General features: G+C 42.2%; 1 protein-coding gene across 4 annotated transcripts in view; it reads right to left on the bottom strand.

Annotated features, from left to right (window-relative positions):
• Positions 1-3,400: 3,400 nt before the first annotated feature.
• SEC11C (SEC11 homolog C, signal peptidase complex subunit) overlaps positions 3,401-14,996 on the bottom strand; it is a 103,865-nt gene continuing 92,269 nt past the window's right edge. For all 4 annotated transcript variants that reach the window (XM_069220314.1, XM_069220305.1, XM_069220334.1 and 1 more), the window contains one exon: positions 3,401-3,597. In XM_069220314.1, the coding sequence (XP_069076415.1) occupies positions 3,544-3,597 (54 nt within the window). In that variant the 3' untranslated portion in view covers positions 3,401-3,543. The remainder of the gene's footprint in view (positions 3,598-14,996) is intronic.

Genomic DNA, 14,996 nt, shown 5'->3' with positions numbered 1-14,996 from the left:
ACTCCACCACTACACATAATCCTAACATTACCAAGAACAAAATGTATGATGCTGAAAAAGAAAACAAGTTTATCAGTCTAATTGGGTGGAATCCTGGCCATGGCTAGCCTTGAAGGTAAGCCAGGAGGGAGAAGGATAAAACAATTTACTGCACTATTTGCCACAAATATCCTACTGTAGCAGTCAGCTATTCAGGTTCAGGAAAAAAAAAAACATTCTTAAGTGGATGTGACCAGTTGTGCATTTAACCAGTCAGAACTCATGAAACTGGTAAAGCACATATGACGTCTTTTATGGCACCCCCAGGAAATGAAAGAAACGGCCTTGCAGTCTCTGACTCTTACAACGAGTACCCTAAATTCCAGTGCCCCTACAGAGCAGCCACTCAACATGCAAGCACTGCAAAAAGTGAAGGAGAGAGAAAGAAAGAAACTGACCATCTTGTTTAACACTGGTTCCCTAATTGCAGAACAGGGTAAGCCACTGTCAGACATGGAAATCATATGAGGATCTATGAAGAAAGCAGGTGTGGTTATAGGGGAAAATTATACAAACCGCGAAAAGCGGTTCATAAGATATGAGGCAGTTATACTTCGACCGGACATAAAAAAACACTAGTTTCAAATTCTCACTTTATCTGCGTTATTTCTGGCGGAAGCACAGATAGTGTCATCATTGAACAGGAAACTGTACTGGTGAGTGTAGTAAATGACAGAAAACCCAACACTCTATTTGTATATCTTGTTCTACTCAAAAATGCACATGCTCAAGGTGTTCTGGATCATTTGTTAAAGGAATCCAAAGGTTATCTTTGGATTTAGTAGGTATGAGATCTACAGAACATCTAGGCCCATCACTAATAACTGTCAGTTTCAATGGTGCTGTAGTTACGATGGGATCGAAGGGAGAGGTTGCAGCACTTGTAAAGAAAGACATTCCTTTTCTTCTACAGTTTCACTGTGTAGCTCACAAACTTTAGCTTGGGATTCTAGACGCTGTCAAATCCAATCCCTCTATTTGTCAGTCTGAAAAAACTGTGAAATGGATTTTCAAATTTTACTAGTATAGTGCTAGGAGGCGAAGAAATGCCACGGAAACTTCAAGATAAATTGATGAAAACTTTGCACATTTCACTGATAAACAGGTTAGATGGGTATCCAGCAAAACTAGGGCTTTGGCAGCCCTGAAACAAAACCTGCAGACAGTAGTTCTACACCTGGTACAGATTGCAGCTGGGAGTGATGATTCTGCAGCTAAGGCAAAAAAGTACTTCTCTAAAGAAACTAATTTTACATTTATAAAAAATCTTTACAGCCTGAAAGATGTTCTGAAGCCAGTGTCTCAGCCTTCAGAATTCTTTCAGTCTATTGAACTGCTTTTATTGCATGTTCCACCTGTTGAAGAAAGGTGTGCATTGACCCCAGTAGGCCTAAAGTGCGAGTTTGGTAAATATATGCAGCAGTTTAAAAAAACTGTACCATCCCAAAGAAAATAAGTTTGGAAACATTTCTATTGATGGATGGAAAATAAAGTTATCAGGATGTTTCCCATCAGCAGCAACAATCCAAAGTGACAGTGAGCTCACTGACAGTGTGGTTAAGTACACTGACGAGAGGTTTGCAAATTTTAAATGGTATGCCACTTCAAGGATTTCAGGCATTTCCTTATACACTATGGGCAGAATGTAGAGAGGAACTCTATAAATATGGACTCTGATATTGAGGCACTTGTTCGACATTCTGAAGTTCTTTTCACCACAGATGAGAGATTGACAATCGTAGAAGAGTTTTGTGGACTTAAAACCCTTATGAAAAGCTTACAGACCAAGAGCATTACTGTATTGCCTGCGTAGTACACCCGGCTAGCAACAAAACCTTCACGTTGACTAAAATATTAAAGCTTGTGGAGATGATGTTTACATTCAGTATGTCTGCAGCAGAAGCCGAACATGTTTTTTTGCAATGAATATCATTGGGAACCCACTAAGAACACGGTTAAATCAAGATGTTCTCCAAGACCTAATGCTTCTTAAATTAGAAGGACCCAACTTTGATGAATATGACTCCATCAGAGCTATTGATCTGTGGCTTACAACAGGAAGCACAAAGTATGTGTGGACGTAGGCCAAATCTATCATAACTATTGAAGTATTGTCGATATGAGTCTTAGAGCAGCCTGCCATGCAATGTAAGGTCATTTATTGTTGTATGCCTGTTATAGCTTTGGATAACAGGGATAATATATTTTCATGTTTTTCTTTGGCATGATTACAAAGCACTGAATTGTTATTGGTTTTAATAAAACCAAACAAAAATATACTACATGTTTCTTTGTCAGCCCTTATAATTGATGTAGAGAGTAGGTGAGACAAGTGGACTTTTTTAGGAAATGTAGATCTCAGTAGCATTTGTCCCTTGTCCAAGTAGATTATTAAAAAAATTCCACACCTCTGATTTAGAAGAGATAGATTGTTTACACCCCTGGCAGTTTAGAGTTTGGTCAGGTACAGGCACGGAAATGGCCTGAGCTGTGGGCTTTGATAAACTAAGTGGATCAGGGAGATTCTGCTGCGCTGCTCCTACTGGATTTGACAGAGGCATTAATTACCGCAGACCAGGGATTCAATACTGGAGAACCCCAGTTACATCAGTTGGCAAGGTTTTGGATTTGCATTCATCTTTTGAACCACAGCTTAATTCATGTACATCAGCCTATTTCTGCCATTGTATGGTGTTACAAAGATACTGGCTTTCCCCTCTTAGGAACTTTGCAAGCATGTGATGGAAAATTGTAGAACGTCCAGGTTATACTACTGCAACTTGTATCTAGGCCTCTTTGACTCTTTACTTTTACAGCTACAGAGAATTTCAAAACTGTGTGGTTAAAACGACTAGCCAGTGCATCACAGGCCTAAAAGGCCTTTTATTGTTTGCCAGTAAAACAGATATTCAAAACCTTACGCTTAATGCATCGAGTGTTGTATACCATGAAGAAATAATGTTTTATCAATCAATCAATTTAAGGTCCACAAGTCAGCAAAGGCACTGGTTTAAACACACGATTACACTTTTCATCTCCTTCAGTGAAGAAATCTAGACTAGGCAGAAGATCTTTTTCGTCCTAAATAGTAGAATGACCTCACTTTAAAGGTCAAATCTACTACAGGTCAGTGGCTTTTAGGAAGGGTTACAAGCCAATTACATTTTCTTAATGGATCCTGGTCTCACCATGTCGCACTTTATTAGTTGTCTTGGGTGAACGTGCATATTTCATGCATGTCACAAGGTGAGTGGAGCATATTTAAGCACTGAAAAACAATCCAGAACAAGTACAAACCTCATACTACATTTCTTTACGTTGAAATTCACAATAAAATTGGAAAATACACAAGAACACATGGTCCGTTTTTAAATCCAAAACAATATTTAGTGGTAGAGAACATGTTCATACAGGTTTTATTTTTTGTAGCGAAAGCGAACCATGGCAAATATATTAGTTTCTATAATGTTCCATTCACAGTAGACGTAGGCATTTTATCTTCTGTTAAGATTCCCGTTTCAGTAATACAAAAGCACCCATTATTGCCAATACAGCATACTGCAAAGAAAACAAGATATATTAGGTTTCAATATTTCAGAAAAGGGTATACCAAAGTTTATAACAATATAGAATGCTACATCTCCAACAACGTAAGTTGCCTAATGAATGCTGAAAATCAATTATTACAGTGAACATCGAAGAACTACAATTGTTACTAAGTTGACAAATGAGTTTAAGCTCTGATCTTACAATAGGTTTCCTCATTTTCACTTTAGTACAGTAATATATGCTATTCTAGTATGTACAGTCTGTATGTGTTTGTCTTTCCACTGCTACACAGCTACTACACACCTAATTTCAGAGGTGGCTGATGCCGAAAATCACTTTTCTTGATAGTTTTGTTTCAAGTTGTTCTGTGGCTTGCATGTCACTAAACATTAACCACGACTATGCTTTGTGTGGTGATAAATGTGAACTTTCACTACATTGCTGAGACGCGCGAGGGTTAGCTGGAACCTGGATATCAGTCTAAACAAGCTGCTCTTTAGCAATGGTTCACAAATATGTCCATGTTTTAAGTTTTAACACGTTGCCTGCTTAGAAATATTTTTTAAGAGAAAATGCACATTTAAACAACTCTTGATTTCTAGAATGTTTGATAAACATGCAATAGCAACTAAAACGACCCGATGCCTCAATTTCCAGCTTTTGTTATGGCTCTAATTTGTATGCAAAAAATGTATTTATCTGCATTTTCAAACATCTTTGGGGAGCTAAGTAGGCCAGTTTCTCTCATATCACTAACAATTGGGAACTTAAAAAACAGTCGCCTGAGGCAAAAGCCATAGAGGGGATGGGGGTGGCGACAGCCTCCCTAGACAGTGGTAGTGTACTGCCTACATTCCTATCCAGAACCACACAGTGAAGAGAGGAACAATGCAGACAGGGCTCTACTGGGAAATTCAATGAGGGCCGTGTTACAAAGGAGCTCCTGATTCCTTGTTCTTCCTGACCACTGAAGGTTTGGTAGATGAGAAGTGTTAGGGGATGAGCAGCTGTTTCCATTGCTCCAGAGAGGGAATTTCTACACAGGCCCTTTCCTTTTGTTTGCATAATTACTGCCACTGGAGGGCTAAATAAAGCCAGATCCAGGATTTTTCCACTTTTTTGTGCTTATGTTGCGTTTGCTCTAGATTGAAGACAGCCCCAGTGCTACCTGCCCTGAGAAGCATTAATTTACATCATTTTACTTCAACGGATTCTGTTCTACTCATCCCACCCAATCCTCAGAGGGAGGTAGGTGGAACATCTACAGCACAAACATTTAAATTACAACATTTCTAATAAAGTGTCATGGGAAAATTAAACGATATTTTTTTATAACATAAGAAATTTGTCTGTAGGAAGTAACAGTGTGTGCAGATACCGTTGTTTTTTTGTTTTATACCAGACATTGGACCACCTGCAAGCAGTGAATAAGGGTGTTACGCTGTTTCCACTACTACCTGGCTATCCAGTATACACTGCATTACTGACATGCAAAAAAGGATTCCTGCTAGACATTTTGCCCATGACAAAATAAAAACATTGCCAACAGATCAAACATGATTTAAAATGTTGCCACAATGTTTACAATATAAATGTAATAATTATATGAAAAGTTGTTAAAGTATATTTGTAAACTCTGCATCTCTGCAACATACAAAACAAACAGTGGCAAAGCCAATAGGTTTTGCCTAGGCGACATTTAGTGACTGTCAATGGTTTTATAAAAAATAGAGCCAATAGATGTCGCACAGACGAAAAGATGTCCTGTGGTTCTCTGTACATTGTCCCCTGTCCCCAGCTCAAATTCTCAAATTCATATCATTCTGGCCTGAAACAGCAGGAGGGGGAGTGTGTGGGGCTGACACACTCATATTTGTACCCAAAGATGAAGCAAAGAGAACCTGAAAAAAAACACTAATCGGTAAATTGAAGGAGGCAGCGGTCTCATGATGACATCACGGAGGGAAACAATGTTAAGAGATCATAGTTTTAAAACAATTAACTGACGTGGATAAATGTGTGGCCAAACCAAGACAAGTAGGAATATGTTAATCTGTGGCGGCTCCTATGCCAGCAGCAACCGCTGCACATCCTTTTATAAGTTTATTACTAAGTTTATTATCCTTTGGTTGTTAAAGGGGCAGAGCATTGGGGATGACTGGGAGGAGGGGAGGGCACTGTGCGCTCTCTCCTCAGTGCGCATGTGTGTTTGGCCGCCCATCTCAGACTGGCTAAACACACATGCGTACTGTGATCTCTCCAGCCTGGCACAGTGTTGCCGGATGGAGAGAGAAGGGACAGGCTCCCAAGTCTGCCTGGGGGCACCCTGGCTGAATGCTCCCAGCCAATCCTAACACTGCTCTGAGCAGCGTCAGGATTAGCCGCAGGTATGTTTTTTTAAAATGTATTTTTTAATATTAATATTCCGCCACCCCCCTGCGCCTCCCCACCCCTTGTAAACCCTGCAAGCCACGACTGGTTTTAATACATCAGATCTGAGGCTTTTAGGGACCATAGTTCAGACTAAACTGCAGCATTCCCCCTTTACAAGCAGTGTCCGTAAGAACCACTTTGAGATGTCAAAGGGGCTGTTGGGGGTCTCACAGACAAAGCAAACTACATGGATGCCTAGGAAAGTAAAAAAAACAATGTCTCAGGACCAGACCGTGCGCAGACGGTGGGTGCACAGGTGCCTAAACACCCCCACCAAACCAAGGATTTAAAGTAGTTTATAAGGTAGTTCTATAAACGTAGCAGAGCAGAATTTACCTTTCAATGTTAGCAACAAAAAAAAATTAATACCCTTACAAAAAGCCAAGCAAAGAAAACAGCTTACTTTAAAGTCACTTTTGGATCTTGCAAACACAGACCAGTTTTTGCTGGGTCACTCAGCCAGGACATGCACTTCAAACTAGGCATATTGCCTGCATTCCAAAGTGAAAATTATAAAGGAGACCTGTGTGCCCGCAGGTTAGGGAACTGTAAGTCACCCTGATAGGACAGTTCACTATTGCAATTTCCAATTTAAGGGGCCCAAGGATGTTCTGGCCTCAGAAGGGCCATTTTCTATCCTTCACGTTTACCATCTTCCGAAGGACAAATTGGGCTGAGATTCAGGGGTGGAAAGTCGAGAGTGAGAACTGTATAAAACGAGTAAATAACTGTCCCAAACGACATTAACTGCCTTTAGAGGGTCCGATCTGCCTAGGATGTGACCGTGGGCAATGGGTTCAGGGAGTGGAGTGCTTGAGAGCTGAGACTTCTGTGTCCTAACTATGCCGCAGAGAACTTAAGATATCACGTCAGGTGTGAGGTGCCTGTCCACTCTTTTTTTTTTTTTTGCACTTAATAGGTTTTGTTTAGACCCTCTCAATTTGATCGTATCTGGAATGGGGAGCTAAGACCTGGCCAGGATAACACACTGCGGCCAAGGTGGGGGGGAAGCCTGAATAATTCTGCAAGGACCTCAATAAATACTGCAATTATCATCAACACTTCTCACCTCATTCTTTTTGTGGTTGTGTAGATTTAAACTGCACTCCACATATATTTCTGCCAAGGTTTAGCAACTGTGACACACTGACAAGCTCCAGACAGTGCAAAACAATGTCAGTGTGTATTAAACATCTTTCAGATCATTTTGTCTGTATTGGTTACCATGTTTAAAATTCCCAGGCCTTAGGTAGGCAACCGTTATAATGTGGGCCTATGTCAACCACAGACTATGTAGTTACTGTAACCATGATGTCACAGTACATGCATCATGGAAGGTTGGGGTAAGCTGAGGTGACAGTTGAGCAGGCGAGGGAGGTTCATACTGTATTTGACATAAGAATACATTTATTTACTAATTAATGAGTCCTGGTCAATGGAGCCTTCTTCAATTTGGCGATGAGCACCTGCCCTCCAGAAGAGCTATATCGAAGTGAACCTGTGAACCCATTTGTGAGGGGATACCGTGAGTACAGAGTAGGGTGTACCTGGGTTTACCAGATTCTCGTGAGTGGTTATTACTCGATGAGGGGGAGCCAGCACAATAGGGAAAAGTAACAGAACAGAGGACTTTAGTTTAAGGCATTCAACGCGACTAGCTCGTGTTTTGGGGCATGGAATGGGACAAGCTCAGCATCTGCGCGTGTAGTCTAGTCTATGCACATGTTTGCTGCCCGCTGAAGCCAAGGAAAAAAATGTGCATCAACCCATCCTGCGCATGTACACCCAGTGGCCCTGTCAATAACTCAATCAACACTTGCCACTGTAAAGTGCTCACTGCCGGTCCCGCAAAGCAGCAGACCACTTTCAGTGCTCCACTCCCATGGCTTTTTCTCAAATCACTGCTCGCATGGCAAGGAGCGCGGCATGTGAGCGGTTAACCCAGGAGCAGTGGATCTTGCATTAAAATAAAGGACTCCATCTGATTCAGACTGGTGGCAGGGAACAGTGGACGTTTTGGATTGGAATACCCAATCCAAACAAAGAACTTTTATTGATGGGAAGGAATAGCAGACTGCTTTTCGTGGGACAACTTACCAAAAAGTTCATTGTGCTTTGAGTCTTCCATTCATTACCCAACTATTTGGCTATAACTGAAGCCTGTGAGGTTTTGAGGAAATGCTAAAATAACTCAGAAAGAGTGTATACATTATAAGAAACAAGGCATTTATTTTATTTCCTTTTGTTTGTTTTGACAAATGAATCAGACAATAAACCTATATTATACACCTTAACCAACATGGATGTTCACTCCGCACAAGTGTAGCCGCGCCTCCAATTTTCTTGGATCAAGCAGGGTCCCCACGAATTGAGTGGGAAGAGTGGATTGATATCTTTGAGAACTATTTGGAGGCCATAGATGGCTTACATTTCCGTGCGTCCAAAAAGAGGGCATCATTAAAAAATGCTTTGGGAAAGGAGGGTCAGCATGTTTTCAAATGTTTACCAGTGGCAGTTGGAGCGGATAACAAAGAAATAGAAGACCTATACATAGAAGCTTAAGAAAAGCCTAGAGATTTACTTTTGGAAGCAAGTGAAAATAGTCATGCAGAGGGCCACATTTTCTATGCAACAACAACGAGTACATGAGTCAATTGATCAGTTTGCAACAAGGTTGGGGGACCTTGCATTGAAATGCAATTTTGGTAACATAACTGATCAAATGATTAAAGACCAACTGATAGTACAATGTAGAAACAAAAGGATTCAGGAGAGGCTATGCACGGTTAGAAACCTAACTTTACAGATGGCAACTGGAATAGCCACAATTATGGAAGAGGCAGACTCATGTATGAAAGAGAGACAAAAAATGAAAAAAAGACAGACGGGCCATTCAGAAGGAGTCAATATAGTGAGCAAGAAAGAAGGACATGTGAAGTCAATCAAAAATGCAAAAGGCAAGGAAAGGGTGACGGAAAAAGTGAAGGAGAAGTCAAACGTTAGGACAGGATTTAAGGGCAGTTACAGATGTGGCAGAATGATGCATGCCACTGATTACAAAGGTTGCTATGCTCGCGACAAGGATTGTCGAAAGTGTGGGAAAAGGGGTAACTTGCATGAGTATGAAATTACGCGTCAAATGGCGAGGTGGCATGCATAGATAAGCCAGAATATGTACTCAAAAGGGTGTAATGTATTGAAAGTATGGAAGGGGCAAGAATAAACAGACCTAAAGCTAAGTTTATAGTGAACAAGAAAATCGAGCTAATGGTTACCTGGGGTCAATGAATACTACTGTCCCACAAAGAGTATTTGATAAAGAGTGGCATGCAAGGTCTTTGCAGTCTAGAGACCAGCCCAGAGTTAGGGACGGTGTGCGTGAAGTGCCAACAGTAGTGAGGAATAAGGTGAAGGACATTTTCAGTGAGATGTAGAAGGAGGGAACCCTCAAAATGATGGAGGCATCGTAATGGTTGTCACTGGTAGTGATTATGAAAGAAATCAGATGGGTGTTTGAAGTTTTGTGTGGACCTGAGGTCACCGAACCATTGCATAACGATGGATAGTTTTCCCTTAGCAAGCATAGCAGAGATGGTTTTACTTTTGTGTGGTACCAAGTACTTTACAGGGTTAAATTTAAAATATGCGTACCACCAGATTAAATTGCATGCAAAGTCTAAAACCTTAACAGCCTTCATCACAACGGAGGGAGTATTCCAGTTACCAATTTCCCATTTGGGTTATCACCATCCTTCAGTGTGTTCCAATGGATGATGAGTAAGTTATTTTTAAGGGGTTTCAAGTGTATGATTCTTCCAAGATGACATAATAGTTTTTGGAGCCTCGAAGTAAGAACATAATGGTGCCCTAGTAAGGGTGTTGGACATCTTGAGAGAGGCGGGGCTAACCCTTCACAAGTTTTTGTTGGAGGAAATAGAGTATCTGGGACACTATCTCAGGGCAAGCGGTTAGTCCTAAAGCGGATTTGGTTAGAAGAGTCCAGCACCACAAGGGAAAGATCAGCCAAAGTCCTTCGTGGGGCTGATAGAATATTATTAAAAATGTGCAGGTAACTTTGCAGAGAAGACAGAGGCGTTAAGGGAGCTTTTAAGGAAAGGAAAGAAATTTGTATGGAGTGAAAGGCAGGGAAAAAAGCTTTTGAATGGGGTTAAAGAGGAGAAGACAAAAGCAAAGATACTAACTCCATTTGATCCCACATGCAGGACCATAGTAATAGTTGCTGCCAGTGCTCATGGTGCTGGGGCTGTGTTATCACAGCGCAAAGATGGGGTGGAAAAACAGTGGCATTTGCTTCAAGGTCCTTAAACCGAACTGAACGCAATTACTGTGCGAGAGGGAGGTGCTAGCAGCTGCATGGGACATCGAACACTTCCGCACATGTGTGTGGGGAGTCTATTTCACTTTACGTACGGACCACAAACCATTGTTAATTGTGCTGCAACCAGGGGAGGGGAAGGGAATGATAAAGTGTCTGCTAGATTGGCCCAGCTGGTGTTCCGGCTTCAGGAATAGTGATATAATGTGGAGTATGTGGCAGGATGGAGAAACGTACAGACAGATTCCTTGTTGAGGTTGCAGCTGAGTGTGGACAATGAAGACCAAAGAGACACTGAGATGGTAAATGTGTTAGAGGGGGTGGAGGATGCCTTGGAAGGCAACTGCGAATCCACTACAAGTGCGGAGTAGGAGGCAGCTGTACGAAACAATGGTGTTTTCCAGGAAAGGGAAAGTGTATATGTGAAGGTTGGAGGTGTGAAGGAGATATTAAACCAGCATTGTGGGGTTATGTGAAATTGCATGAGAAGTTGACCAAAGGGGTCACTGATGCTATAATAATGAGAGGGAAGAGATATACACCTCCTGAAGGAGTGAGAAGAAAGTTGATGATGTTTGCGCATGAAACCCACTTCGGCCAGACGCTTAAAAGGAAAACTTTTGGTGGCCAGGGGTGGACAGGGAGGTAAATGAGTGGGTGGAAAGGTGCAAGTTGTGTAGGGAGAGAGGGAAGAGGTTGAAGATAACAAATGAAGATACAGGCCTTCTTGGTGAAGGGGAAAGCCCTTGGATGAAGGTGTGTTTGGTTATAATTGGTCCCATGGATTATTTGAAGAAGGGGGAATGTTTTGCTGTGGTTATGATGGGTGTGTTTTCAAGGTGGGTGATGATGGAATTCGTGAGGAATAGAACGGAGAGTGTTCTTAGAATTTTGGAAAGGGTGTTCAGAGTCCGGGATCTTGGTGATGGACAGTGGAATGCACCTCACATCAAATGTAATGAAAGACTTATTGAAAGGACATGGTATTAGAAATATATACACATCATTATATAACCTAAAAGGAAATGGAATGGTGGACCAGGCCAACAGCATAATTAAAGGCATGATTCAGATGGCGCTGAGGGGCGAAAAAGGGGTGAGTGAAGCAGTAGAGGTGTGGGCGTACATTACTACTGAAAATGGGACAAGCGGGCGAAATACTGTTTGTGAGAATGAGAGAGAAGCCAGAACGAAGTTGTCACCTCGATAGATGAGGGAGTGTGGAGCGAGGAGAGAAAGAAATATCAAAGTGGAGGGTAGTAGGATTGAGAAATGTAATTTTGTGGAAATCAAGTGTGGGGGGGGGGGAAGATCTGATGGTGTCAACAAGTTTTTGGAACCCATCGAGGTACGCAAGCTCCATAAGTGGCATGTGGTGTTGCATTACAAGCAAAAATGGAACAAAAGGAGGGCGGCGTTGTACTGCAACCAGAATGATAACACTGGAATAACATTAAGACTGGAAAGAAGGAAAGCAACATTGCACGGGGTTCACACTGACAGATAAGGAAATACCAAAAGTAAGGGGGAAGTACGAATTAATGGGAGAAAATAAAGTTGTCTGGGGTAAGGCAGAGTCTGTGTAAAGTAAGTGGTGAAGAGGTCAGTGTGAGGAGTAGGGGACAAAGAACATGTCAGGTTCTTGCCACATTGCAAGATTATATAATGAATTGAAACCATTCCTTCACCATGTGGAAAAGAACCTTTACGTTTTATGTAAGGAAAAGGAGTGGTGTTTTTTTTTAATGTAAATATTTAAGTTGTGTTAGGACATGTGTTAGTATGTCAATGTAAATACTTATGTATTAGTAGTAAACATCATAGTTGTGCTCACTATCTTAGGTATGTAGGTACTTTATGGTCTGGTTGTGTATTATAATGTCAATGTCTGGTTATGTAGTAGTAGCAAACGTATTAAGGTAGTAACAGTTGTATTTCTGTTCAATATCTTATTTGTGTAGGTACCTAATTTTATAATTTCATGGTCAATGGCATTTAGTGTTTCATGGCAAGCTGTTTAATGCAATAAGGGGTGTGTCATTACTTAGCTGTATAAAGAAAGGGGATAAGTTATAATGCCAACCACAGCCTCCATAGTTACTGTGACCATGATGTCATATTAACAAGCATCATGAAATGCTGGGGTGAGCTGTGAGGTGATAGTTGATGGGGAACAGGGGAGGGAAGTTCACGTTGTAGTTCACTTAAGAATAAATTTACTATTTAATCAGTCATGTTTCATGAAGCCTTTTTCAGTGACATTCTTGTAAGCTTTTGCTTAGCATGCTGACAGGTACACCATATGAGAACGGGATCTAGCAGCCTCCTTCAACTCCTCAAGTCAGGTGAAATCATTGGACAGTCCTGTGCAAGGAAAGTGTGCTGTGATTTTCACAGGCAGTGTGCATTTTCCACTGGTTGTGAGTGCAATAATTAATAACTTTGATGAGATCTCTGCTCTAGTGTTGCATCCACAACACTTGTTGGCACGGTTCATCAACCCAGATACACAAAAGAGGCTAAGCCGGGCATGCAGTATGCGCTGGACATGCAGTGAGGGGCCAGCGGCAAGCACTCTATCTACGACATGGTCAGCATCAGACCAGGACATGGTGGAGGCAGGCCCCCTTCCAGTTTGGACACGAAGGAGGATGACTGGGGAGGAGGAAAACAAACCCCGGAGAGCAAGAGGAAGGGAGTCCCTGGAGTCTTCTTCAGTGACATTCTTATGAGCTTTTGTTTAGCACGCTGAAGGATACACCACCACCAAGTGAGAATGGGATCTGGCATCCTCTTCCAGCTCCTCAAGTCGGGTGAACTCCCAGAAGAGTACTGTGATTTTCAGAGGCGGTGGGCATTTTCCACAGAATTTGAGAGCAATAATCAACAACTCTGATGAGATGTCTGCTCTTGTAGTGCATCCACAACGATTGTCGGCACAGTCCATCAACCAAGACACACAAAAGAGGCTGAGCCGGACATGCAGGATGTACTGGACATGCAGCGAGGGGGTAGCGGCAAGCTATTACTTTATAATAGGGTAGGGAATGTATGTCAGTATTTTCTTGTTTACAGTGACTCAGGCCATTTTTCTTTTACTGAGGTTTTCCATATGTTCATAGGTTTAAACTGAAATCCTGAGAAACAATATTGAATTGGAGGTGCTATCTCTGGCTAGGTAATGTTACAAGGCTATGAAAAAATACAGGACTATGTATAACCAGCACACAGTGAAGCTCCTTCACCAGTGATATGAAAAGAGGCCTTCTATGGAGTTTTAAGTCCATCTCTGTAGACGATTTGACCTAAGATAGTTAATACATCATGGGGGGGGGGGGGTGTTCATTGTACAGTTATCATGATTGCTGTAATATCTAGGGTAATTAACAGTTCATGACGAGGGCATGAGTTACAGTTACCTTAGGCCACGAGGTATAGTCACTTGAAATAATTCTAACTATAACTGCTGAATTTGTCTGGCTTTGTGTGAGTAAATTTAGAACCTAACGATAACGTCCCTGTAACCTTTTTTTTTTTCAGTGAATGTCTATGATTTTTTTTTTTAAGTAAAGTAATTTTCATTACTATGCATTAATCCAACCACCGGTGCTGCGGCCAACCCCCCTATCCATTCCTAACCATCCCAATCCCACGCACTTTGGCCATGCGCAGCAGGAGTTGCCCACAGGGCCTGTCTTTTTGAGTGTGAGAGGTTGTCTCTGGGTGTGAGAGTGGCTGTCTGGGTGTGAAAGGGTCTATGTAAGTGTGAAAGTAGGTGTGAGAGTGTCTGATTGCGCTCCAATAGATGAAAGATGCATTTACCTATACAAAGGATTACAGATTGATTTTCAATATGGAATCGCCAAGTTAACACACTTTTTTGCCAAGCCCAGGAGTTAAGTCATTTTTCCTTTCCAGAAGCGGAGCTTCAACTGGGACACCTGCTATGTTTATATTTTTAAGTGCTTTGTGTTGAGGTTTAATTTCTGTAAAATAAGCATCATGGCCAGACCGGAAGCTCACCTGTTAGTTTATCCACCTAGAGTCCACAGTTTACACAAAATGTCTATCCAACTGGAGCACTTTCTACCTTTCTACTGGTTAGGTAATACATGCTACTTCGTTGGGTAAATGTCCAGTGTGGGGGAAGTGGGCGACATGGTGTCCTGCCCCTGGCCGATTTCGGCCCCATCCCCCAGGGACCACCCATCTCTTGTGGGTGCCCTGTTGGGGACAGTGGGGGGAGCCGCAAGGCCCTGCAGTCCTAGCCGGGTCCCCGCCTCCTGAGGGACCCGGCACAGATGTCACAGATAGGGAGCAGCTAAATATGCAGCTCCCTGTCTGTGAGAGAAATAGTTTCCTCTGTTTTCCTGCCCACATCTCTAAATGCAGGGAAACAAATGAAACCTCCACTCCCAGCAAGTGGGAGCTGTTTAACAGTTCTCACTTGCTGGGAGCTGAGTGTTTGTTCTGACTTGGTGGGAGCTGTCGAAGCTCCCACCACATCAGAGCAAACAGCTATGTCCCGGGGATGGACCACCCCAGGATAGAGAAGGAGCCGGCCCTGGGGAGCGGCCGTCCCCAGGACCATTACTGGCTCCACAAGGGGGGGCTGCGTCACACCCCAATATTTGAAATT

Source organism: Pleurodeles waltl, chromosome 1_1, assembly GCF_031143425.1.
Source record: "Pleurodeles waltl isolate 20211129_DDA chromosome 1_1, aPleWal1.hap1.20221129, whole genome shotgun sequence".
NCBI classification, from domain to species: domain Eukaryota; kingdom Metazoa; phylum Chordata; class Amphibia; order Caudata; family Salamandridae; genus Pleurodeles; species Pleurodeles waltl.
Note: the sequence above shows the minus strand (reverse complement) of the source record. Positions and strands in the feature narration are given on the sequence as shown.